Source organism: Lepisosteus platostomus, chromosome 6, assembly GCF_059453375.1.
Source record: "Lepisosteus platostomus isolate fLepPlt1 chromosome 6, fLepPlt1.hap1, whole genome shotgun sequence".
NCBI lineage: Eukaryota > Metazoa > Chordata > Actinopteri > Semionotiformes > Lepisosteidae > Lepisosteus > Lepisosteus platostomus.
The window spans coordinates 4,144,059-4,169,010 of NC_142616.1; the positions used below are offsets into that span (position 1 = coordinate 4,144,059).

At 43.6% G+C, this 24,952-nt stretch overlaps 4 protein-coding genes and 1 long non-coding RNA gene across 9 annotated transcripts in view; 3 read left to right on the top strand and 2 right to left on the bottom strand.

Moving 5' to 3' along the window:
- Window positions 1-1,937, top strand: part of LOC148659659 (butyrophilin subfamily 1 member A1-like) — an 84,849-nt gene extending 82,912 nt beyond the window's left edge. The window contains exon 5 of the mRNA XM_088637490.1: window positions 898-1,937. Within this exon, the coding sequence (XP_088493616.1) occupies window positions 898-983 (86 nt within the window). The 3' untranslated portion in view covers window positions 984-1,937. The remainder of the gene's footprint in view (window positions 1-897) is intronic.
- Window positions 1-5,305, bottom strand: part of LOC148659658 (butyrophilin subfamily 1 member A1-like) — a 106,584-nt gene extending 101,279 nt beyond the window's left edge. The window contains exon 1 of the mRNA XM_088637437.1: window positions 5,142-5,305. Within this exon, the coding sequence (XP_088493563.1) occupies window positions 5,142-5,196 (55 nt within the window). The 5' untranslated portion in view covers window positions 5,197-5,305. The remainder of the gene's footprint in view (window positions 1-5,141) is intronic.
- The window catches only part of LOC148659660 (butyrophilin subfamily 1 member A1-like), a 179,114-nt gene that overhangs the window by 61,465 nt on the left and 92,697 nt on the right, over window positions 1-24,952 (top strand). The gene's annotated exons all lie outside the window — the stretch shown is intronic.
- Window positions 3,413-21,345, bottom strand: LOC148659663 (butyrophilin subfamily 1 member A1-like). 2 transcript variants are annotated; one of them, XM_088637484.1, is made up of 9 exons: window positions 21,168-21,345; window positions 20,765-20,880; window positions 19,915-19,989; window positions 18,302-18,649; window positions 11,475-11,753; window positions 10,100-10,207; window positions 8,214-8,231; window positions 7,879-7,905; window positions 3,413-4,254 (listed from the first exon to the last, which is right to left on the bottom strand). In XM_088637484.1, the coding sequence occupies exons 3-9, from the start codon at window positions 19,985-19,987 to the stop codon at window positions 3,701-3,703; spliced, it is 1,407 nt and encodes a 468-aa protein (XP_088493610.1). In that variant the 5' UTR covers window positions 19,988-19,989; window positions 20,765-20,880; window positions 21,168-21,345; the 3' UTR covers window positions 3,413-3,700. The 2 variants fall into 2 exon arrangements, with proteins under 2 accessions (XP_088493610.1, XP_088493609.1); XM_088637483.1 differs by lacking the exons at window positions 19,915-19,989; window positions 20,765-20,880; window positions 21,168-21,345 and adding an exon at window positions 19,110-19,551.
- Window positions 8,368-15,081, top strand: LOC148659664 (uncharacterized). The gene is made up of 2 exons (XR_015939754.1): window positions 8,368-9,552; window positions 9,750-15,081. It is a non-coding gene; the product is annotated as an uncharacterized LOC148659664 (long non-coding RNA).

Consider the following 24,952-nt stretch of genomic DNA (forward strand, 5'->3'; position numbering starts at 1 on the left):
ATGAACCTCCATTCGCTGAGACAGCTGGTGAAGGATATAGAGAGATTGGACCTGACAGTGTCAGAGAATAATGTTGAGAGTTACATCGATGAGCTCAGGTACTCACTGCAGTTTGTGCCAGGTGCCACAGAACAAGAGAAGGTGCTGCTGGGGAGAAAAACGACCAGCAGAGCCGTACGTGAGTGGATGGGTAGGCAGGGAAAGAGGTCTGTAATGACTTTGAGGAGCTGTGCCGAGCCCTGATCCAAGAGTACAGTGTGTTTATCAACCAGACATCTGCTGTAGATGGCGCCCATCATGTTAAACATGAGAGAGCTGAGTCCCCTCACGAATATTACAAGAGACTTAGACGCGCACTTGTTTTGAGGGGCGGAATTATGAGGGTTGTGAACAGAATGTAAATTTCAAGGGCTTATTCCTTGCCAATCTCCACCAGTATTTTAAATCAATCCTGAAAGACACAGGCAGCCAATGTAATGACACAGGTGAAATGTCCTCAGATTTTCTCTTTTTGGTTAAAATTCTTGCTGCTGCAGTTTGAACAAGCTGCAGGCGACTCATCTTTCCTTGGCATTTGGGCTGTCGCCAGAAAACTCCCGGTCACTGCTGAGGGACAGTCTTTTCCAATTACAGAATTAAAGTTGTATTCTGTTTAGACTTTTAATAATTTTAAACTGTGTATTATAGCATGTTAAACATTAAACTGATTGAAAAGTAAGTATATTTTAGAAAAGCAAGATTTCTCAGTTGGACAAAAGTACACAAAATTCCACCTTCTTCATAGATATTTTAATTATTCATAGATATTTGGTCCATCAAAGTCTTTTTATTTACAGTGGGTTGTGGTTTTAATGTGCTTGTTCCAACATTATAAAGCTTATAAGGAACAATTAATAGGTTTATTCCATGCTGAAAAGAGAAGAAAGAAAACACAACGTTTCGGCTGTGGAGCAACTGACCCTCCAGGACAAACCCTGATCTGAGAGGAGGGTCAGACTGAGCAACAGATACACTTCCCTCCAGGACAAACCCTGATCTGATAGGAGGGTCAGACTGAGCAACAGAACCACTTCCCTCCAGGACAAACCCTGATCTGAGAGGAGGGTCAGACTGAGCAACAGAACCACTTCTCTCCAGGACAAACCCTGATCTGATGGGGAGAAGAGTTGGTTCAACACAGACAGAAGAGCTCACAGCAGTTAAACACATCTTCATCTGTTTATTAAGAGATGTGCAGTTTTTAATAGAAAATGTGGTTCTGTTCAGTTTTCAACTGATAGAAGTACCAGTGATATTAAGGAGAAAAATATTTGCAGAGTCTATAATATTTAGGCCGACTCACGTGTTCAACAAAAATATATTGCCTTTTCAAAGACCATAACAAGCCACACAGAAAACTGCACATTTTGGTTACAGAAATAAAACTAATTTAGCTGACCTGTAGACTGAGTTCACCTGTAGCCTCATCTGTCTTGTTTGTGATTAACTGTCCAGGTTCACTTTAAAGCTGCACCTCTAAGTGGAGTTTTAAATCTGCAGTATTGCTGTGATTTGCACCGACTTTCTTTGGACACAACCTGCAGACATGATGTTGCTTGTGGATCCTTGGAACTTTCATCAAGGCCTTAAAGTGTTTGAGATACAGAAGGTTTTCTAAGCTCCTTTTAGTTTTAGTCAGTGTTAAATTACCTGAGAACAACAGACTACTTGCACAGGTTGCGGATTGTTTAAAAAAAAACTTTATTAATGGGGGTGATTATGGTAGGAAAAAAAGTCCATGTATGGTGGACTGCTTTTAAAATTATGTATGTGAAGACACTGTAATCATTTTACTTTGATTCAGTCTTTAAAATTTAAAATGATTATACAGGAGTCTCAGAGCAACGTCCTGCACAGCTTCTCTCCTGGAAGTGTCCTGTGAGTCTATGAGTTCTCCTCCTCCTTTCCTGAACACACAGGGGGTACAGCACCTCAACACCATCAAAGACAGACCACTAACATGAGCAGTGGGAGGTCCTGATTGCTAACTACAGAAATGTCATTCACTGTACAGACTGCTTCACGAGATACAGATTCACTAGATTCGCTGTGGGACACTCCCTTCTGACTAAAGAGACTCAGTTCCTTCAGTCTGTCAGTGTGGGACACAGTCTGTCAGTATCTATTAGTCACTTTCTAGTCACCAACATTTAATTTAGTCTAGCGGACTAAATTTTAATTATAATTATTATAATTAAATTATAATAATTATAATAAGTATTTTAGTTGAGACCTGTCTAATATGGAACAGACCTTTTACAACATTGTTTTTACAACATTGTAGTCATAGAGACATTTTAAGTCAAGAAGTTTAATTTATTTGTATAATAAAATGTATGTCTAAGAGAATAATTGAACAGCTCGAAGTTCGATATTCATTTTGTCAACAGTGTTTTCCCGCGGTACAGCACTGCGTCACAAAGTGAACAAAGTGAAATATTTCAAATGTGGTCGGAGATGCAGAATTAGGAGCTTTTCAGTTTGTTCTGAGAGTTTGGATTGAGCACGGCAAGGATTAAAACAAAAGTGGCAAACAAGTAACGCATTGCAGCGCGTTTTATTTCAGGACAGAGGAACTAAAATAAGCGAAATGAAATATATTGATATACTGTACATGCCAAAGTTTCAAAAATAACCCCTCAGATAATGATGTTGAATACACAAACTGCCGAAGCAGTGCGGTAATCTCCCGGTGCAGTCTCTCGTGTTTCAGGTTAGTTTATATATATTAAACACAGCTGAACACAACACCAGGAATGAGTTTAACTTCACTTCTTACTAGAACAGCAGGTCTGTCGCCATCTTCTAACCCGCTTGCTCTAGGGAGCGTCTCACAATTACCACACTAATCCGCGCTCAAGGGAGTGTGTTAAAACTACCTCTCACGACACAGTCCCTCCGTGGACAGAGAATCGTCCACATGAAATGTCCAAACGGCAGGACGGAAGACAAGACTGACACGGAGCCCAAGTTTCTGTCTCTGAAGAAAAAAAAAACTGCCCCTGGCTTTTCATATGAAGGAACGCAGAGCTTTCACTGGCCCATTACCAAACGTTATTGGGAAATAAAATAAAGAAAAGACTAGAAAAGGATCAGAAATCAAATAAAACGTCTCTCACAAACCACCACTGTAAAAACAAAAATACTGAATATAGTCATGTATCCCTGTATTAAAGGGAGCCGGGTATTAGACTGGCTGTAGCTGCTCACAGACGCAGCGCTGGTGATAAACTACAACTCCCATAACCCCCCTGAGCCACTTCCTGTCTGCGTCACAGTCCCTGTTCCTCCTGGCTGTGGTGACGTCAGCGGGTCCCTCCCCGTTCTGGCAGCTTCACAGTCACCGGCGCGCGCAGGAGAGACTCACACGGGATTTCATTTTTAAAGTTTATTTTCTCAAAAATTAGAAAAAAAACACAGCAGGGTTTCCAGAGATATTTACAAGTCAGGAGTACAGCAGGCTGGTAGCGCGTTATCTCGCCCTCTCTCGTACATTTTATTTTTCCCCGTTTAAATGTGTTATAGTAAATAAAAAAATTAAACACAACATCATCATTTCTACAATTCCTACTATATTTCTGACCTCACCTCACTGCCCGTCAGTAAACCCGTCTCCCAGTGTGAGCAGTGGACAGAGAGCTGGGAGAGAGTCAGCCTGTGTTCATGAGTCAGTGACGGGTTTAATCTCCACACTGACAGCAGGCAGCAGCTCAAGGTCTTTATCTGAATCCTCAGTACAGAAGACAGGATAGATCTTCTCCCCCTGAGTGAAGACCATGTCAGTGAAAGTGTAGAGATGAGCTCTGGACTCCACTGTGTAAAAGGAGACCTTCCTCTCCTCAATATCCACACACACCCCCAGCTTCCTGGGCTTCAGACTGAGGGGGAGACGGGTCACAGGGTCAGTGAGAGCAGAGAAAACATCAGAGAAAACAGACTGGTAAGATCTCAGACACCAGTAACCCTGCTGGGGAGAGAAGCTGATCCCCCCTTTCCTCTCTGCAGACTCTCTGGTCACTCCTATTGTCCACCAGTCATTCACCTCCACCTCCCAGTAGTGTCTCCCTGAGGTGAAGGCCTCCCTGCTCACGACACAGAGATCAGACCTGTGAAGACTGTCAGAGAGACTCTTCCTCCCTCCCCGTCTCACTCTCTTCCCATCCTCAGACAGGCTGAGCCCACAGTGAGCTGTATCAGGGTCCAGAGTCACAGCAGCTGGGGAATAAAACACAAACATCACAACAGGCTCCTGCCGATCACAGTCCAACTCAACTCCATCAGACTGTGAAATGTCTTTGTCCCCAAACACACCGAGAGAGAAACACCAGTCAGTTACTAATGACTGCTCTTCCCTTCCAGAGAAACGACATCTTCTTCACTGTTTCACTAGTGTTACACATGGGAGTGATCCCAATATCCTCTAAATACAAACATTAAACACTTGTTTTCACAGCGATGAAACTTTATTTTTTTAAACGACATTATTAATAAACACAGGACCGACCGGACTGCAGGAGAAACTACAGCCCGACCACTCGCTTTCAAACACTTCAAACCCACCACAGCGACCTGTATACTGTAAGAAACTGGACAGCCTGTCTGTTAAACCGGTTTATTTCAAATCCCAGTTCAGCAGCTCGTTCATCTTCTCTGAGACATTTTCCTGACGACGCAGAATAAAAAAGTGCTGAATTCAAAGACTGTATAGTGCTCGTTTTTACAGAAGAAAATATAATTGAAAAAGCAAAACCTTGCTGAAATAAAGGACTTTACACTTACTTTGAACATGTGAAGAAATATCTAAAGTATTCAGATTAAACAGAAATAATAATAATAATCTCCGATAGGAGACAGTAGGAGCAGTATTAACTCTTAATTCTTAATACTGAATAAACACTCTCCCTTTGTCTGCCTGTCAATTTAGTGAAAATCAAAGAGTTTCCTCTCAGGTCTTATTTTTTTCTTTACTCCTGGAGTCTAGAAAGGCTGACGCACCTACCTACATGAATTTATAAAAACCTGCATAATGCTCATTTTTTACAGAAAAAATATAATGGAAAGAACAAAACCTTGTGAAATATAAGAAAACCCACCATACTTACTTTGAAAATGCCAAGAAATATCCAAAGTGTTCAGTTTAAAGCAGAAATAACACATCCAGAAACCCGGAGAGAGAGACGAGAGAAACAGAGGCGCTCATACTGACTTCAGACTGCTCGCGCTCACTGTCCGCCTCTCCGATAGGAGAAACCAGCTGTCAATCAGTGAGCTCTGACCACTGAGAGACGGGGGCGGGGCTTATACATGTTCAGCGTGAATGTGGGGTTTTAATCGCTCTTTCGCTGATCTCCCTGTCAATCAAGCGATCAAAGACACTCTTATCAGCTCTTATTTTTTTATTCTTGTAGCCTAGAAAGCCTGACGCAGACACCTGCATGAATTTATGAAAACACCTGACTCATTTCTAGACAGGGAGCCCCATTAGTTCTGTGATGAGAAAGGGTGCCCTCTCCTGGACAAGAGTGGAAACCGTAGCCTGATCCCTGAAGCCGACATGACAACATCTTCCACTGATATTTCACACTTGTTCTGTGTAGAACAGGACACAGTGTCAAACACTGACTTACTCCACAGGAGAGTCTATCAGTCTGGAAACACAGACACCCTCTAGATCACTCCTGTTTGAAATGTGGTCCCCAATATCACAGGCAAACACCCCAATACACACTCACTCTGGTGGGACTAGTGAAATAATATTGACACTCCAGTGTCATTCTTAGTGAAACACACCACTGGGTCTCTTAATGACCAGGACCATGTGAGAACACCAGCTGGGCTGAAGAGAAAGACCCCAAAGTTATTACCCCTGGCCAGCAAGAGGAGCCCTACAGCCCCAGTAAATACCCCTCTTAAACTAACCATGAGCACCTGACTCTGACATGTCTGAGCTGCTCTGAGGAAAACAGGCCACAGAGACACTGACTGACTTCATGTCATTGAAACACTGTCAGTAAAGAGAGATCAGAATTAATTACCCCCTGTCCTGAGAGGAGGGCAATTCTCAGCTCAATACTCTACTGCCCCTTCCTTTCACAGTGCTGGCATGAGTAACTGAACTTCTTATTTTGGCAGGAAATACATTATTTATTGTATTACAATTGGCCTAGGAATAGTCCCTCAATTCAAATTACATATCCCCAACTGTTATAGTAGTTTTTTCACACGTACATTCTTAGACACACAGTCACTGTGTCACACTAAGAAGATAAAGACCTCTCTGATATGGAAACACAGAAGCTAAATTTACTCCCCCTGCCCTGTGAAGACAAACCCAAATCTGAGGTAAAAACCTCAATCTCTACTGACAGTAGAGATTAATGAACTGATGTTGAAATGACTGATCTATTCTGAGACAAACACTCCACTGAGTCTCTTACTGAACCCCCATCACTGCAGCCTGTCTCAGTAGAGCTCACAGCTCTCAGATTTATTCTCCAGATCAATCACAGCCTCAGGGAGCGCAGTGGGAAGGGTCTGATTTCCTAGCGCAGCACAGTGGGAAAAAGTGTAGCTACAGTTTCCCTGGAAAAGCGATGCAAAAGAGGGAAGAAACACCAAACATGATGAATAAGGCCACAAACTATACATGAAGAAAAACAATCCTAACCATGGAGAAAAACACAAAAATAATCCTTATATTGCAAAAAACCCTCAACTGACTTCCAAGGATTTAGCACCAGCTTTAAAGCCCTTTAAGAGAGATAATGCTTCTCTTGTGCCTTCAGACAAGCCTGACCAGACCTCCCTTCACTCCCCTTTTATACACTGCAGGGCTGTATAGACTGAAACACACACTGAGACTGGGGAGCATATGGGGAAAAACATTCATGCCCAGATGAAAATAAACTTTTCTTACTTGATACATCCTCCTGTAAATCAGGATATATAAAAACAGAGAAAAATGGGGTTTGTTGTGTTCTGTGTTTTTGCCCAGTCTTACAAGACGTACGGTAATCTGAAAAAGGGCACTGCTGTTAGGAGACATACGGTAGTTAAACAGGTACAGGCAGCAAAAATTGCCCCCAGTTACCAGGACTGGTTTACAGGGATTCAAATCTAGTTTATGTCATTTTCAGATAGGAAACTGGTTTTTAAACATGGAATGGGAAGATATTTTTTTAAAACCCAGAATAAGAGAGAGAGAGACAGAGGACAACAATCTGCAGGAGAGCCCAGAGTAAGAGAGAGAGAGACAGAGGACATCAAGCTGCAGGAGACCTCAGATATATTTATGTGAAGGGTGCCTTGCAACATCATTTTTATCTAGTCTGTAACAGTGTTGTTCCATAGGATTTGGACAGCTGTTGTTCCATAGGATTTGGACAGCTGTTTTGTTATGAGTGGCTCTATTCCTGATTCCTCCTGATATCCCACAGTTATTCCCAAATCCCGGGTTCTGCCACATTCAGCCTGTAGACCCTCAGTCAGGAGTGAGCAGAGACCAGAGCACATGGCCTTCAGGGAAAATTAGTTTTCTACACTGTCAGTCCCTTCAGGAGAGACTCATACTGACCATTAGACTGGAACACTGTTTAGAAACAGAAATTCACACCATAAAGCTTGGATTGATCTTCACAGTATCCCACTTATTAATTATTACAGTATTAATGTAGGTTGTTAAAGAAACAGAAGACTGAAATACATCTACTTCAGTGTACACACCAAAACAACAATCTCAAACTACAAAGACCTTCTGAGACTAAATGCAATAACCATGGAGAGCAAGCTTAATATCTTTGTACCACAGGTGCCTCTGTTATCAAGAGAAGACAGACTTACCTGCAGCACTGCAGATCCACCTCCATTCTGAAACACAGAGATACAGACACTGTTAATCACAGACACACACTGGAACACAGAGACACAGACACTGTTATTCACAGTCACACACTGGAGCACAGAGATACAGACACTGTTAATCACAGACACACACTGGAACACAGAGACACAGACACTGTTATTCACAGTCACACACTGGAACACAGAGATACAGACACTGGTAATCACAGTCACAGAGTGGCTCCACACTGGATCACAGACTGTTAATAAGTCAGTGTGTTCAGTACAGTCAGTGCTGTCACACAGTGTACAGATAGTCTAACTGATTCACTCACCAGCGAGTTTCTCTTCTCCTGGAAAGAAACACAAACAAAGGAATCAGTTACACAGAATTAAGGCTGCAGAATCTGGAAAATTATTTTAGCAATTTTTTCTATTATAACACATTCTATATTTCACTGAACAAAATAACTTAAGTTACACAACAATAGGAAACATTGCTGCTCATTCAGCCCGCATTAGTAGTTAATTTATAGCTTTTTCTGCTGTGCACTTCCTCACAACTGACCCCTCTTAAGTCATTTTTCTGTGATCGATTAGAAGGTCTGACACTCTCTACATATCATCTGTGATTTCCACGTTAAGGGTTGTCCCACCCCCTCTTGTCACATGATTATGTTTGACCAATGAAAACAGAGCTCATGACTGACAGACTGAGAGAAAGTCAGTCCCTGCCATCAGGGTGTAAAATGGGCTGGAAGATATGGATATGGGGGTCTGTTTGAATTGTCTTGACTATGGCGAAAATGAAGATATTTCATGCATACATATATTTAGAGTGTGTATATATATACTGCATAGCCACTTCCCCCTCCTCTCCCTGTGCTCCAGGCTTGCCCTGTAGGGATCTGACTTTGACACAGTGGACACATCCTGACCCTTGACCTCATGTATCAGTAAGACAGTGGATCCTGCAGTATCACCTGATTGAGGATCCCCACCCAGCAGTAAGATCAGTGATATCAGTCACGAAGTGAAGCTGGAATATAAGCTCCACATGAGATTAGAGGTCTCTAATCAGAACCCAGAGAGTATACTGGGTATTGAAGGGGTCAGAACTACAGATGAATAGATCACTGTGTCAGCAGATACACTTGATCCTCACATGTACAGACAGGACAGATGACTGGATCCTGCAGTTGTGTGGATTCAGTGATGTGAGTTTACAGTGATCTTCAGGACAGGATATCAAGGCTCATTCGAGGTTTGGAGTGAATCCAGTCTGGGGGTCTTAGGGCTGCGTCTCTGCTTTTTGATGATGATGTTGTCTCCTCTGACTGTGATAACAGAGTGAAGAGCTCAGCAGTCTGGGAGGACCTTGGAGTAGAGTCACTGCTCCTCTGGATCGAGAGGAGCTGGTTGAGCTGGTTCAGGTATCTGGTGAGGAAGCCCCTCCAGGCTCCTCCTGCTGGAGGTGTAATGAGCACACTGGGAGGAGACCCAGCACAGACCCAGGACACACTGGAGGAGTTATATGTCTCAGTGCACTGAGAGGACAGACCCAGGACACACTGGAGGAGTTATATCTCTCAGCTGGGAATCCCCCAGGAGGAGCTGGAGACTGGTCTGCTCTGCTCAAGTTGTTACTACTGCGTCCCTCACCAGGAGTAAGAGGTAAGAAAATGTTTGGATGGAGCTCAGTCTGTTTTTTTTTATTTTCCTTGTCTCTGTAGTTAGTCTCTACTGATATATTATTTTATTAAATTAAGTGCATGTATTTATTTTAGTAAACTCTACTCAGATGTATTAAAGTTGAAAGGAAAGGTATTACAGGTGAACTGCAGTGTGTGTTGTCCCTGTGTTCAACACAGTCTCATCTGCACATGTGACACAGAACAGACACTGGACACTCCTAGAGGCAGGGCTCTGCTGTCAGCAATGGTCATGTACTGAGCCCAGACTGCAGTGAGGTCTGTGAGTCTTTCACCCTATGTGAGATACTGTACTTCTCTGAGCACTGATGCTCTTCATCTCGTGTATCACCAGGTCTCTCAGACTTTCAGGCCATTGTTATCCTTTCATTTCAAAACAGAGTGAAAATCTACTGTTTATCTCGACATTGATTTCTTTTTCATTGTCCTCTGTAACACTGACTTGTCATTAATGGACTCCAGTGAAGAGCAGTATATAATATACAAACACGTATATAATGAGCACATACTGTCCATTCTTCTCCACTGGATCACCAGAAGTATTGATGCTGCTACAGTAACAGCTGCTGTTAGGAAGAGAGTCACCATCCATCCAGAGGGAGCAGGGAAAAAGTCTCCTGGAAAACAGAATAAATGAATAGTTTCATCTTCAGAATAAAACATATATGAAGTTTCATGCTGTAGTGACCATGCCCCTTCTCTACTGTCAATCAGTGCTGGTTGCCATGAATATGCAATCGGACAGGAGACCTGGATCACCTGGACAGATTCTGCTCAAGGAGCCTCAGATGAGTCAGGATATTTAAAGTCTGCTCTGACAGCACCCTGAGCTCTCAGGGCTACAGTTCCTGTTTCCCCAGCTTGTGCTTCATTTGGATTCCTGACCTTGTTCCCGGATCACCCCTGTGCCTGTTACACCCCTCTGTGCTCACTTCGTTTCTACCCTGCTTCATCCTGACCTCGTCTTCTGGATTCTGCTGTGGACTCTGTTTGCCTCCTTGACCTCAGATGCAGATTCTCCTGGTGCTTCGCTTCCATGCTTTCCTGGATCTGACCCCTGTTTCACAGGGCCACAACCCTGGACTGTGTCTGCCTGCCTGTCCTCACTCCTGTGTGTTTACTGCACACACTGCACCACCTGTCCTCACTCCTGTGTGTTTACTGCACACACTGCGCCACCTGTCCTCACTCCTGTGTGTTTACTGCACACACCACACTGCCTGTCCTCACTCCTGTGTGTTTACTGCACACACCACACCGCCTGTCCTCACTCCTGTGTGTTTACTGCACACACCACACCACCTGTCCCCACTCCTGTGTGTTTACTGCACACACCACCCTGCCTGTCCTCACTCCTGTGTGTTTACTGCACACACCACACTGCCTGTCCCCACTCCTGTGTGTTTACTGCACACACCACACCGCCTGTCCTCACTCCTGTGTGTTTACTGCACACACTGCACTGCCTGTCCTCACTCCTGTGTGTTTACTGCACACACCACCCTGCCTGTCCTCACTCCTCTGTGTTTACTGCACACACCACCCTGCCTGTCCTCACTCCTGTGTGTTTACTGCACACACTGCACTGCCTGTCCCCTCTCCAGTCTGCTCCCCTCCTGCACTCGGGTTCACTTCATCCCCACAGACCGCTGCTCAGCTCCTTCTTCAGTGACATCACATGTAGTACGAAGTCAGCTATCAAGATACTTTTATTATGTACTAACTATTTCTGGAAGTATTTATATAATACAATGAATTTCAGTTCTTTCATAATAAGCTCCTAGTGCAGGTTGCGCTCAGTGTCCCAGGTGTGTTATATCCTGGGTGTGTGTTATACCTCAGCTGTGTTACAGGTGAGCTCCAGTGTTCATGTTTAATACTCACTGGGTATGTGGAGCTGAGATCCCCAGTCTGGCTCAGGAAGAGCACTTCTCACCAGGCAGGAGAAGATGTTGGACTCCTGTTTGACTGGGATGGAGCTGCTGACACTGAGGAGCCCCTGACTGTCCGTGTCCACTGTGGGGGGCTGTGATGTCACCTCGTTTCCATCCCTGTCTGTCCAGATCACTGCAGGTTGAGGGAACCAGCCTTCTGATCTGCACAGCAGCTGGGCCTGATCTCCTCCAGGGGAGTGGAGAGACACTGAGGGCTGGGAGCCCAGGGCTGTGGGTTCGACACAACAGGAGACGTTTCACAGCTGATGAAAGTACACTGGAGTAAATGCAGTTGTATTCATGCTTTGCTTATAGGCATAATATAAGAAAATGTAGATATAAATTATAGACATGTTTAGAATCAACAGTTTAAAGTTATTTCTTTTTTAGGTTTTTAATTTACAAATGCAGCTTCTCTATTCAGGAATATAGTTAATTTATCAACAAATGAACTGAAGAGTTGAAGTATCAGTGTTGTCAGTGTGTAGGAGAGGGGGATCAGTTTCACAGTGACACAAGACTGGAACAAGACTTGATTTTCTGAGTGATGTGTACTGTCAGTGTAGCATTCTGTTCAATAGGTGGTGTAGATGTCTTTTGTTTTGCAAAGCACTATGCAATGTTGTACTGAATTGTGATATGTCATGCTGTGCTGTTTTGAGTTTTGTTTGTTACACACAGGAATCTCGGTTGTCCCGGGACACAGTAACATTCTCACACACAATTGCATTCAAATTGTCGGTACAGCCCTCCAATCCTCCAACCAGCGCACTCAATCATCCAGTTGATCTCATCTATTTAACACTGTCTGCGCTACTTGATTGCTGCTCTGACATTCTGTGCTTTTTTCAGGAAGTGCTTCACCCTTCCCCTGCTCTGAAAAACACCTGAAGTCCTGAGAACCTGAAATATTCCGAAACCTGAGATGTGGAACCTGGAACCTGAAACCTGATCTGAGTCCTGAGAACCGACACCTGACACCTGACACCTGAAACATGAAATCTAAGATCTGAGACGTGAATCCTGTTACCGGGGAGCCAAAACCTGAAATTTTAAATTAAAAATCTGTAACCTGAGACCCGAGATCTGAGACATGGAACCTGATCTTTCTGAACTCTTGTTGCATTCAAGCCCTGATCTTCCCACAGCCGCCTGCTTTCAGTTTCTCTAATCCTTTCCTCAGTCTGCCATATCCCAGTCTCATCCCTGTTCCTGTCCGGCTGTCTCTGGTGAGTCTCCAGCTCCTTCTCTGCCAGCTGCTGAGGATCCCCGAGTCCCTGCACTTGGGTCCCTGTCAGTCCGCATCACCAAGCCGCGCTGAAACAGTGTTGAGTTGTAATGCGCTTCGTGGTGTTGAGTTGGTGTTGCTGTATGACACTGAGTTGAGTTCTACTGTGATGTGTAGTGTTGTGTGTTGTGTAGTGCCGTGCTCAGCTGTGTTGTGTTGATGATGAGACACAGAGGTGATGTGAAATTTTGCTGCTCCTGTGGGATCTGACAGGAGCCGAGACACTGGGGGTCAATTACAACAGACTGGAAGCAGTAACTAACTGGAGTTCAGCCCCAGTTTAACATGCAGCTCCTACCAAACTACTGCTCCTCCTTCAGACCAACTGACTGCTGAAATTAGACTGTAGCTCCATACTAAACCTGTTCTTAATCACAACGGACCGAAAGTAACAGCTGCTGCCCTCCAGAGGTCACTGAAGTGGGGGACTAATTTAATTACCTCTTCACATGCTTTAAGCAAAGTGGTTAGTAGTGTACTGAACAGAACACTGGATCACTGGATCACATTAGAACATTCCCAGATATACAGCAGTGGAAACAATATTGTCACTATGGAATGGATTCCCTCTCTTGGAAAATTATTGAAATATTTAACTAAAATTGGTTTTCAGTCAAACCACATTTATTCATAATGCAGTTTATTAGTACATGCATTTATCAATAAGTGTCATTTCTTAGTAATGAACTTTAATGCATATATTTATTTGTAGCTGTATTTGGAGCCTTTAGAAAGAAATAAACAATAGTAAATATGAAATAGTAAATTATCAGATATACAGGGGAGTGAAGAGAACTGAAATACATATTTAGATGGGGTGTAAATTTTAAATATGTTCTCTCACATCTTACATGTGTTCTTAGAAAATGAATAGGTTATTTTATTGTATTTGTATAATTATATGACTCTATACTTGTAGTTATCATGGGAAAACAGGGATAATCAAGAATTGGCAGTACAGATAATACTGTAAGTTATTTTGGAAAATATAAGGGTATGTTAAAGAAAAAAAAACTCTTACTGGCATCTTTTTAAAAGTGATCATTTGTGACAGTTCTTCGGCTGTGATCCTGTAATAATTCTGGTGAAACAGCTGGAAGGTGTGGAAGGTGTTGGAGACGAACAGGAGGCTCATCCAGTCGAGAGCCAGGCTGTGTCAGACTACACACGGCCCAGTGACAGTGTGACTCTCACTGGACTGGTACACACGCCCCAGTGACAGTGTGACTCTCACTGGACTGGTACACAGACCCAGTGACGGTGTGACTCTCACTGGACTGGTACACACAGACCCAGGGACGGTGTGACTCTCACTGGACTGGTACACAGACCCAGCGACGGTGTGACTCTCACTGGACTGGTACACAGACCCAGCGACGGTGTGACTCTCACTGGACTGGTACACAGACCCAGCGACGGTGTGACTCTCACTGGACTGATACACAGACCCAGTGACAGTGTGACTCTCACTGGACTGGTACACACGGCCCAGTGACAGTGTGACTCTCACTGGACTGGTACACACTCCCCAGTGACAGTGTGTCTCTCACTGGACTGGTACACAGACCCAGCGACAGTGTGACTCTCACTGGACTGGTACACAGACCCAGTGAGAGGCGAGCAAAATGCTGGTTTTGGACAAGGACAGGTCAACAACGATAAACTGTAACGACCTGGAAAAGATCTCTTACAGAAGTCTCCTAAGTTTAAATTTGTTTTTTACTTGTAGATGAAATCCACTACCACGTAGCAGCAGCTTATATTAATGCTAATTCTGTTTAAGAAATAAAATTACTGAAACTATTGGGCATTAGATAGTGCTTTTGTAATGATATGCTAATCCGCTGTAAGAAATATGCAGTACATACCTTTGCCGGTCAGTGTTTGACACCCCTATAACTTATGTATCTAACTCACAAAAGATCCACAAACACAATTTAAAAACTCTTAGATGAAGAGCCACAGATGCAGCCCTGAAAATTTATAGTATTGCAGACACAAATGTAGCCTATAAATATAACCAAAACAGTGAAGGAAAAGGGTTAAGCACTCCAAGAAGCTCTAAACAAACTGTCCGCTTTCACAAGAATTCTCCTTTAATGTAGAAATATGTCAATAGGGGAAAACGTATCGGGAATTACTTTCGTCTTTTGTGCTTACTCTTGCATATAAACCACTGTTCTTCGACTCATACCTTGGGATCACACTGCTACTTTGTGAGCATGTCATTCCTGTATGCATACACAATAAACTCTCTGCGTTTCTCACAGCGAACCTTTTTCTCCAACAGTGATGTGTTTGCTTATTCGTCTGAAGGATCTCAGTACGAATCTGTATCATTTATCAACAGAAATGGAAGCAGTTATAATACGATTCATGGTCAGCCTCAAACCCGCAGCTGCTGTACTTGTTTCTGTTGTGTAACAAGTAAAGGTTTATTCCAGCTGAAAAGAGAAGAAACACAACGTTTCGGCTATGGAGTCTTCTTCGGGTGTCACGATGCATTGCATTAGAAGTTACATACTTATTTTTTATTTTATTAGTTATGTATTTCAGCATGATGCAGGTCATAAAATAGTCAACAGGGACATGCAGTTATATATACAGTGCCTTGCGAAAGTATTCGGCCCCCTTGAACTTTTCAACCTTTTGCCACATTTCAGGCTTCAAACATAAAGATATAAGTTTTTTATTTTATGTGAAGAATCACCAACAAGTGGGACACAATTGTGAAGTGGAACGAAATCTATTGGATTTTTGAAACTTTTTTAACTAATAAAAAAATGAAAAGTGGGGCGTGCAAAATTATTCGGCCCCCTTGCGTTAATACTTTGTAGAGCCACCTTTTGCTGCGATTACAGCTGCAAGTCGCTTGGGGTATGTCTCTATCAGTTTTGCACATCGAGAGACTGAAATTCTTGCCCATTCTTCCTTGCAAAACAGCTCGAGCTCAGTGAGGTTGGATGGAGAGCGTTTGTGAACAGCAGTTTTCAGCTCTTTCCACAGATTCTCGATTGGATTCAGGTCTGGACTTTGACTTGGCCATTCAAACACCTGGATACGTTTATTTGTGAACCATTCCTTTGTAGATTTTGCTGTATGTTTGGGATCATTGTCTTGTTGGAAGATAAATCTCCGTCCCAGTTTCAGGTCTTTTGCAGACTCCAACAGGTTTTCATCCAGAATGGTCCTGTATTTGGCTGCATCCATCTTCCCCTCAATTTTAACCATCTTCCCTGTCCCTGCTGAAGAAAAGCAGGCCCAAACCATGATGCTGCCACCACCATGTTTGACAGTGGGGATGGTGTGTTGAGGGTGATGAGCTGTGTTGCTTTTACGCCAAACATATCGTTTTGCATTGTGGCCAAAAAGTTCGATTTTGGTTTCATCTGACCAGAGCACCTTCTTCCACATGTTTGGGGTGTCTCCCAGGTGGCTTGTGGCAAACTTTAGACGAGACTTTTTATGGATATCTTTGAGAAATGTCTTTCTTCTTGCCACTCTTCCATAAAGGCCAGATTTGTGCAGTGTAAGACTGATTGTTGTCCTATGGACAGACTCTCCCACCTCAGCTGTAGTTCTCTGCAGTTCATCCAGAGTGATCATGGGCCTCTTGGCTGCATCTCTGATCAGTCTTCTCCTTGTCTGAGCTGAAAGTTTAGAGGGACGGCCAGGTCTTGGTAGATTTGCAGTGGTCTGATACTCCTTCCATTTCAAGATGATCGCTTGCACAGTGCTCCTTGGGATGTTTGAAGCTTGGGAAATCTTTTTGTATCCAAATCCGGCTTTAAACTTCTCCACAACAGTATTACGGACCTGCCTGGTGTGTTCCTTGGTCTTCATGATGCTCTCTGCGCTTTCAACAGAACCTTGAGACTATCACAGAGCAGGTGCATTTATACAGAGACTTGATTACACACAGGTGGATTCTATTTATCACCATCAGTCATTTAGGACAACATTGGATCATTCAGAGATCCTCGCTGAACTTCTGGAGTGAGTTTGCTGCACTGAAAGTAAAGGGGCCGAATAATTTTGCACGCCCCACTTTTCATTTTTTTATTAGTTAAAAAAGTTTCAAAAATCCAATAGATTTCGTTCCACTTCACAATTGTGTCCCACTTGTTGGTGATTCTTCACATAAAATAAAAAATTTATATCTTTATGTTTGAAGCCTGAAATGTGGCAAAAGGTTGAAAAGTTCAAGGGGGCTGAATACTTTCGCAAGGCACTGTATACAGTATAAACATGAGACAGACTAATTATTATTTATTCATGTGGCCTACATATTAATTTACTGATCAAATTAATTGAAATGTTCTGATTTGGTGTCTGTTACATCCCAGTGTGTGTTCTGTATGTGTTTTTTCTGTTATGTTCCACACTGCTGAGCCTTGATTGTTCTCCCTTCCCCATTGGCCAACCATCACACCACTGTTTCAGTATGACGTCATCATCAATCAGCCTTCAGCCAATCAGAACACATCTTATTCACTATTTAACATGGAGGCTTTCAGAAAGAAAAGGCCTTTCATTTGACTCCGGTCCTGTTTGGTTTTGGTTATCGCTTAACTTCGCTTCGCTTCGCTTCTGGTTATTGCTTTGGCTTCGTTTGTTTGTGTGTTTATCCTTGTTTTGCCATTACCTTGCCCCAGTGTTACATGTTCAATTTTTGTGTTCTTTTGTACCCTGCTCCTGTTGATTACTCTTGTTTTCCCTTATTTGTATTCCTAGTTCAATTGTGTTTTTGTGTGAACTTTTGTATATAAGGTTAGTTTAGATTGTTGGGTACACTTTACACGCTTAGTTGATTTTGTATTAGTACACTAGGTTAGTACGGATGAGTGCCGTTTGTCTTGTATGGTTTTGGGTAGTCAGTGCAGGTTAGCTAGGGTGTTGAAGACGCTGAAGACCGTGTGTTTCCGGTTTTCTTCTGTAGTTAGGTTAGCTTTCCCTCACTGTCCTAGCTAGCTCCATTTTGTTTGTTATTTTCTTTCCTTTGGCACCACTCTAGTTCCTTACCCTTATCACGCTTCCTAGTCCCCCACCAGAACCCCCCTGCTTCCAAAAGAATTATCCTAAATGTTACACCCCTTTACCCCTAGACACTTGGGGTCGTAACAGTGTCCCTGCATGTTAATTAGAAAAACAACAATGTTGAGTCCTCAGCACCGCACCAAGCACAAGCACAAGTTCAGCTGCTCTCCTTCTTTGTTTCACAGGCTTTTTCATTGCAATTGAGCTCAGAGCTGGAGATGATCTCCAGATAGTACTGTATTAACTAGCCTGCAACTTAGTGCACAGCTAAATCCCAAAGTTCATTGCAATTGACCCCAAGTGTGCTAATGTGAGGACTGAACTGACATCACAACACAGGAACCTCAGTGCTCTCTAATGTCCCTGCCTGTGCAGACTGGGAAGTGTTGTACTGTGTTGTGTAGTGCTGTTTTGACACTGACTGAAAGAAAACCAAACCGAAAGACACTCACCTCTCACACCCAGGTCAATAACAGTGTCATCCTCCATCTGTTCAGACACAACCATGCATGTGTACTGTCCACGGTCAGAGCGTCTCACATCTCTCAGTGTTAAAGACACATTGCCTCTGTGGAGCTCCTGCAGGAATAGACCAGCCCTGTCCCTGTAGGCTGGGTTCTGTCTCACAAAGTTATACTGGCCTGATTTATACAAACACACAAGGCCAAAGTTATCCTTTCTATACCACCTGATCTCTAGATCCTCAGCACTGATGTCTGGTGAGAGGTAACAGGGCAGGACAGCGTCTTCACCAGGGAAAACAAACACAGGAACAGCTGGACCTCGAACCTGAAACCTCTCTGAAAGAGAAAGAGCACAGCTGACATGAGTCTTCAACCTCAACACAGACAAACACTCTGAGACAAACTGTAGACTCATCACTGGAAGAATAAAGCAGAGCAGCTCAGTGACACATAGTGTTTTCTACAAACAGCCCATCACTGATTCAGACCCACATGTGACTGAAGACCAGAAATCTGGAACCCTGATCCAGTGGTGTCTTCCTGCAGCCGCCTGCCTTCAGTGTCACACATCCTTCCCTCTGTCTGCTATCATCCAGTCACAGCACCATTCCTTCTCAGCTGTCTTCCCCATATTATAACCTAACTCCTCCTTTTCCTGCTCTTGCCCTCCTGCCTCTACCCCTGACGTTCTGTCTGGTTCAGTCCTGTATATTCTAACATGTTCAATATATTCAGATTTCTCTGTTTAGCAGCTGCAGCTCCTGATGCCACCTCTCCGGTCCATCTGGTGTCCTACCTGTAGAACAGTAAGCAGGCGTCCAACCATATCTTCTCTCTCTCCTGTCCCCTGAAGTCCCGTTTAATGGTAGTCCAGATTTTCCAATTCCCTCAAGACTCATATTCCTTTGCTCCACAATTCACAACTCCTCGTTCCAAGGACTCTGGAACTCCTCTCTCTACACTCCCTAGATGCCTTGATGCTCATTCTGCCCCTTTACTGCAGGGGCACATTAAACAAGGTGCAGACATGAATCTGGTCTGTCTCCTCATTCACTCTACTCGCTCCTCCCAATCCAGAAAAGCTCACTGCAGCCTCTGTCTGCTCTTTTGAAATGTACTGAACCACACTGTTCCCAGTGTGTCAAGATCCTGATCATCTGTGATCTCCATTTCAAAAACTGGAGTTCAACTCACTGTGGATAAAACATCTGTTCCTCCTGCCATCACTGAATTCCTTGGAATTACTCAGTTCAGAAGAGTTTTCCCTCCTTCCTTCACCAAAAACCTTGACTGCATTCCACTGAATTTTTTTAGTAATTTGTCCACTAGGTCTGCACAACCCTTCTCTTGCTCTTATCACTCTTGTCTTTGCTGAGTCAACTCAACAATGTGATGAAAATCATTCCCAGAGACAGAACATCCATTTGTATTGTGTAGATCTAATCTAGACAACAGTCAGGCCAGATAAATGTTACAATCTTTATGTTATCAGCTTCAAAAATTTTATTCTTGGAAACTGTACTGAGATTTTCAGTCATCAGTGTGAAATCAGAGCTCTGGTCAGGTTATTGATTAATGTACCAATAAGAGTCTCACTGTACCTGATCCTGAGACACAGGACTGGTGGAGAAACAGCAGAGTCACAACGAGCCACCGTGACTGGTCAGACTCCATCTCTGAAACAAAGAAACACTGTGAAGTAAGAAAGACACACTTATGAGTTACACGTCACATCTAAAATAAAGAAACACTCGGACAGAGATCAAATGTCTCTGAAAGATACAGGCAATAAACTTTACTGAAGCACAGTTGACACTACTTCTGCAACTGTACCTGACTGATCTCACTGTCACTCCAGCACACAGCAGCTTCAGTCCTGACCTGACTGTTCACTCACACACTGCTGTACCTGACTGATCTCACTGTCACTCCAGCACACAGCAGCTTCAGTCCTGACCTGACTGTTCACTCACACACTGCTGTACCTGACTGATCTCACTGTCACTCCAGCACACAGCAGCTTCAGTCCTGACCTGACTGTTCACTCACACACTGCTGGATCTGACTGATCTCACTGTCACTCCAGCACACAGCAGCTTCAGTCCTGACCTCACTGTTCACTCACACACTGCTGTACCTGACTGATCTCACTGTCACTCCAGCACACAGCAGCTACTACTCTGACTCTACCCATGCACTATAAAGAAAGGAACAGTACTTTATTTGACAATACAATGTGTGGAAATATAGCAGGGTTTCCAATCTCCCTTTACAGATGGACAATAACATACCAGATTCACACTCACCTTTTTCTATACATACATTGTCATTGATCTCTGCAGTACTAAACACATTGTATTGAATGAAACCTACAAGGTTCAGAAATATATATATATAATGTTTCTTGTCTTCTTATACAGCTAGACAATAACAAAGCAGATTTATACTCACCTGTTTTTATACTAACAGGATATTTACAGTATTAATTACAGTCCAGATTCAGAGTGAAGTTTTTTGTCTTTGCACTGTTGAGAGATGTGGTTCTGAGAGAGAGAAACGTCATTCAACTACAGGAAACACAAAGTGAAAGAAAAACCTTCAGCAGGAGCCATGAAATGTACTGTTTGACTTTTAGATCCAATACAGTGAAAATCCAGTGAAAACAGTGATATCCTGCACTTTCAGATTCACATTAATAATTACAGAGAAAATGCAGTGAAAACTGTGATATTATACACCTTCAGATACACATTAACACTCGTGTGAATATCTGTACTATCTGACTGCTACAGGACAGGCCTCACCCTACAGCACACTGTGCTGTTAACTGGTGTGAGAATGACAGGATACTTACAGGCTGGATACTCTGATCATACTGGTCTGAGCTCCACTTTCTCTCGTTCAGAAAGAAGTGATTGTCTGAGGCCTTTTCTGATTAGATTTGAAAAGCGACCTGCTCACTTTACTTCTGACACCCTCTTTATCGCAGTAAAGGACTATTTTCACTTTCACTTACAGAGCGGCAGGAGGATTCTGGGAAACTGGGCAGTGGCTTCAGGGTGTGTTGTTGTGATCATGCAGCTCGAGCACAGATCAGTGTTCAAGAACGCAGGAGCTCTGGGACACCCCAGCTCTCCTTGTCCACAAGCTGCAAGATGTGGCTCTTCTCTCTCTTAAAGGGGCCTCACAGAAAGGTTCAGCTCCTGATTACCTGACTGCGAGGTCTGAGATGTAGTTTTGTTAAGTCCTGTGATTTGGTCATGTATAGTACCAGGATGACTGCCTGTTAATGGGTAAACCTGTGGAATGAGGCAGAGCTGGTCTGAAGATCTCTTTGGAACTTTGAGGGAGTGAGACTCCAGCTGAGGGAAAGGAGCTGTCAGGATAGGAGGTGTGTAGAATTAGCCTCCTCCTGACTAAATAAGACCTCCTGGGAGAAAAGGGATTTGTCCAGAGTCCAGTCTGGAAGGAGAGTGTGTGAGAGCTCCAGTAGAGAGGTCTTGTCTCTAGTGATGATGAGGCAGGTTTACAGGCCTGTGGGCTCTGCACGTGAGGGGTGCTTGAGAACAGAAGGGGCTCACAGGTGCTGGACAGGGGGGCTCTGTGCTGGTTCCTTTGCCAGGTTCAATGGTGATGAAGGAACAACCAGCTGCACCAGGGCTGACTGGAGGTGTCAGCACCTGGAGGAGTGGAGCACCGCTGGGTGAGGTAGAGTGTACCTGTCACCATCGTCATCCCTCCTCTAGAGGGCGCTCAGACACTTTTGTGTTGAGTTCATTATCACATTCAGCTGCCCGTCTTGTTTCTTTATTTAAACCCGGTGCTCTGGAAGCTCATGGCTCAGCATTGGAAGATGGACGCCCGCCTACCATCAAGTCACCCTATGTCCACAGCTTGAGGGCACAGGCTTCCGAACGGCGTCCAGACCAGCTGAGTCCGGGGCTCGGAGCGCCTGGCCTCGTCACTCCATTTTTAATCTCCTTGTTCTATGTCCCTGTTCCTGCTTTTAATCGTCTTGTCTTGGATGGATTCCCTGGTTTTGGATTTTGGAACTGCACCCAGATTTCCTATATTGGACTGTTCCCTGGACTCCTGTGTTCCCCCCTTGCACCTGATCACCATCAGCACCGCCCCCTGTTCGCCATCCCTTCTCTTCCTGACTGTGTTTTCCCCGTTTCCAGTCACTTCCGGATTATACCGTCTGCACAGGGTCCTAAACTACACATCCTTACAGTACCTGCCCCCCACAGCTGAGAGAGAGGAGTCCTGATGGCACAGGGGGAACCCAAGTGCTCCCTGGGCCTGAACATCAGCAGACTGAGGGGTGTCTCTAAACAGCAAAGCAGCTGCCGTATATAAAGATCTGCTGGGAGAGGTAGTGAAGAGAGCTGTTTGAGGACTGTGAGCATAATTTAGGTGTCAAAATTGGAGAAAAGATCAGGAAAGGAATATAAAACCATTTCAAAGTCTAAGCATCTCTTTGAGGTGAAGTGGATCAATCAGATAGAGAAGAGAACCAGTCACTGCCTAGATCAGACTGTCGCTCCACACTGAGCACACTGTGAGGAAGAGTTAGGGGACAGTGGCTGAGATTTGAGGATGTTATCTGTGGCTCAACAATATTCCAGCACTCTACAGTGGGTTGAATGGATCTGAAAAAAGACATGTCTAAAATCCTGCATGGAGATTTCATGAAGCACCTCAGTGATTCTGGGAAACAAACATGGCAAAAGGTGTTATATTAGACCTGATTGCAACTTTCTTGTGTAAATGCTGAGTGTTACAGTACGTCTGACACAGACTCAGCACAGCAGATCTCCTGTCAGCTCTGTCTCTACAGACAAGCAGGGTGGAGACAGCATCATGCTGTGGGGCTGCTTCTCGGCAGAGACTGTAGAGCTCGTTAGGATTGCAGGTATAATGGACAGAGCAAAGTACAGGCAAATACAGGAGGAAAACATGTTCCAGTCCACTAATGACTTAAAACCACAAATCACCTTTCAGCAGGACAATCACCCAAAGTACAAGGTCAAACTACCCTGGAGTGGATGAAGAATAAGGAAGTTAATATCCTTGAGTGTCCCAGCCAAAGTGCTGACTTGAATCCTATTGGGAATCTGTGGAAAGACTTGAAAATAAATTCTCTCTAATCACCTTGAGGGAGCTTGAAGAAATCTGACAAGAATAATGGACACAAAATACACCAGACCTTCCCAAAAAGACCTTTCTCTCTTCAGTTTTTGATTAATATTTCCTGTATCTTATCTTACCCTTGAGTGGCATGTCCAGAAAAGTGCTATATAAGTGTAAGCAATTATTAGTAGTAGTAGTAGTATTATTGCCAACATTTCCAGTTCTCAGGAGCGTCAAAGCAAAGAGATGTTTGCTAAGATTCAGGGGTGATCAAAGCAATAATATAGTTTACCTTGGTTAATTAAGTTCTGGGTAAATGATTTAGTGTCTATCAAGAGTTCAGGAACAGGGTATAAAAACAAGCAGAAGAGAGGAAGACAAGAGGGGGCAGGAGCACAGCAAGGCAGAAGATCTGGAGTGCAGTATTTGAATCCTATTAAGAGAGTTTGCTATCCTGAGGTTTTTATGGAGCTCTGATTTCCTGTGTAAATCCTTTGGTTAAAAGAGGCCTCTCCTGGCTAGTGTTAGTGTAGAAGAGGGAGATTTGTTCCCATTTGTTTTGCAGCAGCTGGGTCTGCAGAGAGATTTTACCACATGTTGTGTTTTGTTTAGTTCAGAAGGCAGCTTTCTCTTCTTTTGGCCTTTGTAGGTGTTAAATACATGGTAGCAGTCTGTTTTTCTCTGAATGTTTAGGATATGGGCCTCTGAAACACATCCCTTAGAAATTTGTACATTGTGTAACTTGTGTGTTGTATGGTAACGTTGTGTGTTTAGTCTGTGTATTGCCATTGTTAATAAATATTTGTTTAACCAAGTTTGCCTGAATTACTACTCACCAATGTTGTGCCAGAGGACCAAGAGCTTGTCGGCCCCTAACTATACGAACCGCTCGAATATATTCTTGACAAAGCTCAATTAGGATTGTAAAGGGTTAAGATTATTAATTTACTTCTTGACTAACATGCTCAAACATTTCTGTTATTCTCCATTTTCATCATCCCTAATTGTAACAGTCTCATAAATTGGCACATATAAATTTAACAACAATGCAAAACATTTTGATAAATAAGAAAATGATGAATTAATACAAGTCAAATGATCTCTTATCAGCTAATCTAACACCCTGAAGCTTCTAGCCAAATATAAGAATATATAACAGAGCTCATATCAGCTTTGTCTCCCAGCTCTTCTTTGCCCTGCTCCTTGTCTGTCACCTCTCTCAGTTCATTAACCCTCCATCAGCTCACCTGATTCTCTCCCATCACTCTGCAGCATGTGAACACACGCTCACAGGTTCCAGATCAGGATGTAAGAGTGACCACACACCCAGTCTGCACCGGTCAGAGGCCTGAGCTGTCAAGGCACACGCGTGTTAGTGCGAGAGGAGAGTCCTTCAGGCAGTGTGAGGACTGTGAGGACATGCAGGAACGCATGTCTACAGCAGACACCACACAGAGACGTGGTGTGTTCTTCTCTTTCTCTGAGAATGAAGTGATACAGGACTGG

Bases quoted from the DNA above. Each gene is read 5' to 3' on its own strand.
- LOC148659663 (XM_088637483.1), bottom strand. From the start codon at position 19,212: ATGAGTCTTGAGGGAATTGGAAAATCTGGACTACCATTAAACGGGACT. The intron at 11,754-18,301 runs GTGAGTGTCTTT...TCGAACCCACAG, and splicing joins TATTGACCTGGGTGTGAGAG to CCCTGGGCTCCCAGCCCTCA. The intron at 10,208-11,474 runs GTGAGTATTAAA...TCTGTTTTCCAG, and splicing joins ATCTCAGCTCCACATACCCA to GAGACTTTTTCCCTGCTCCC.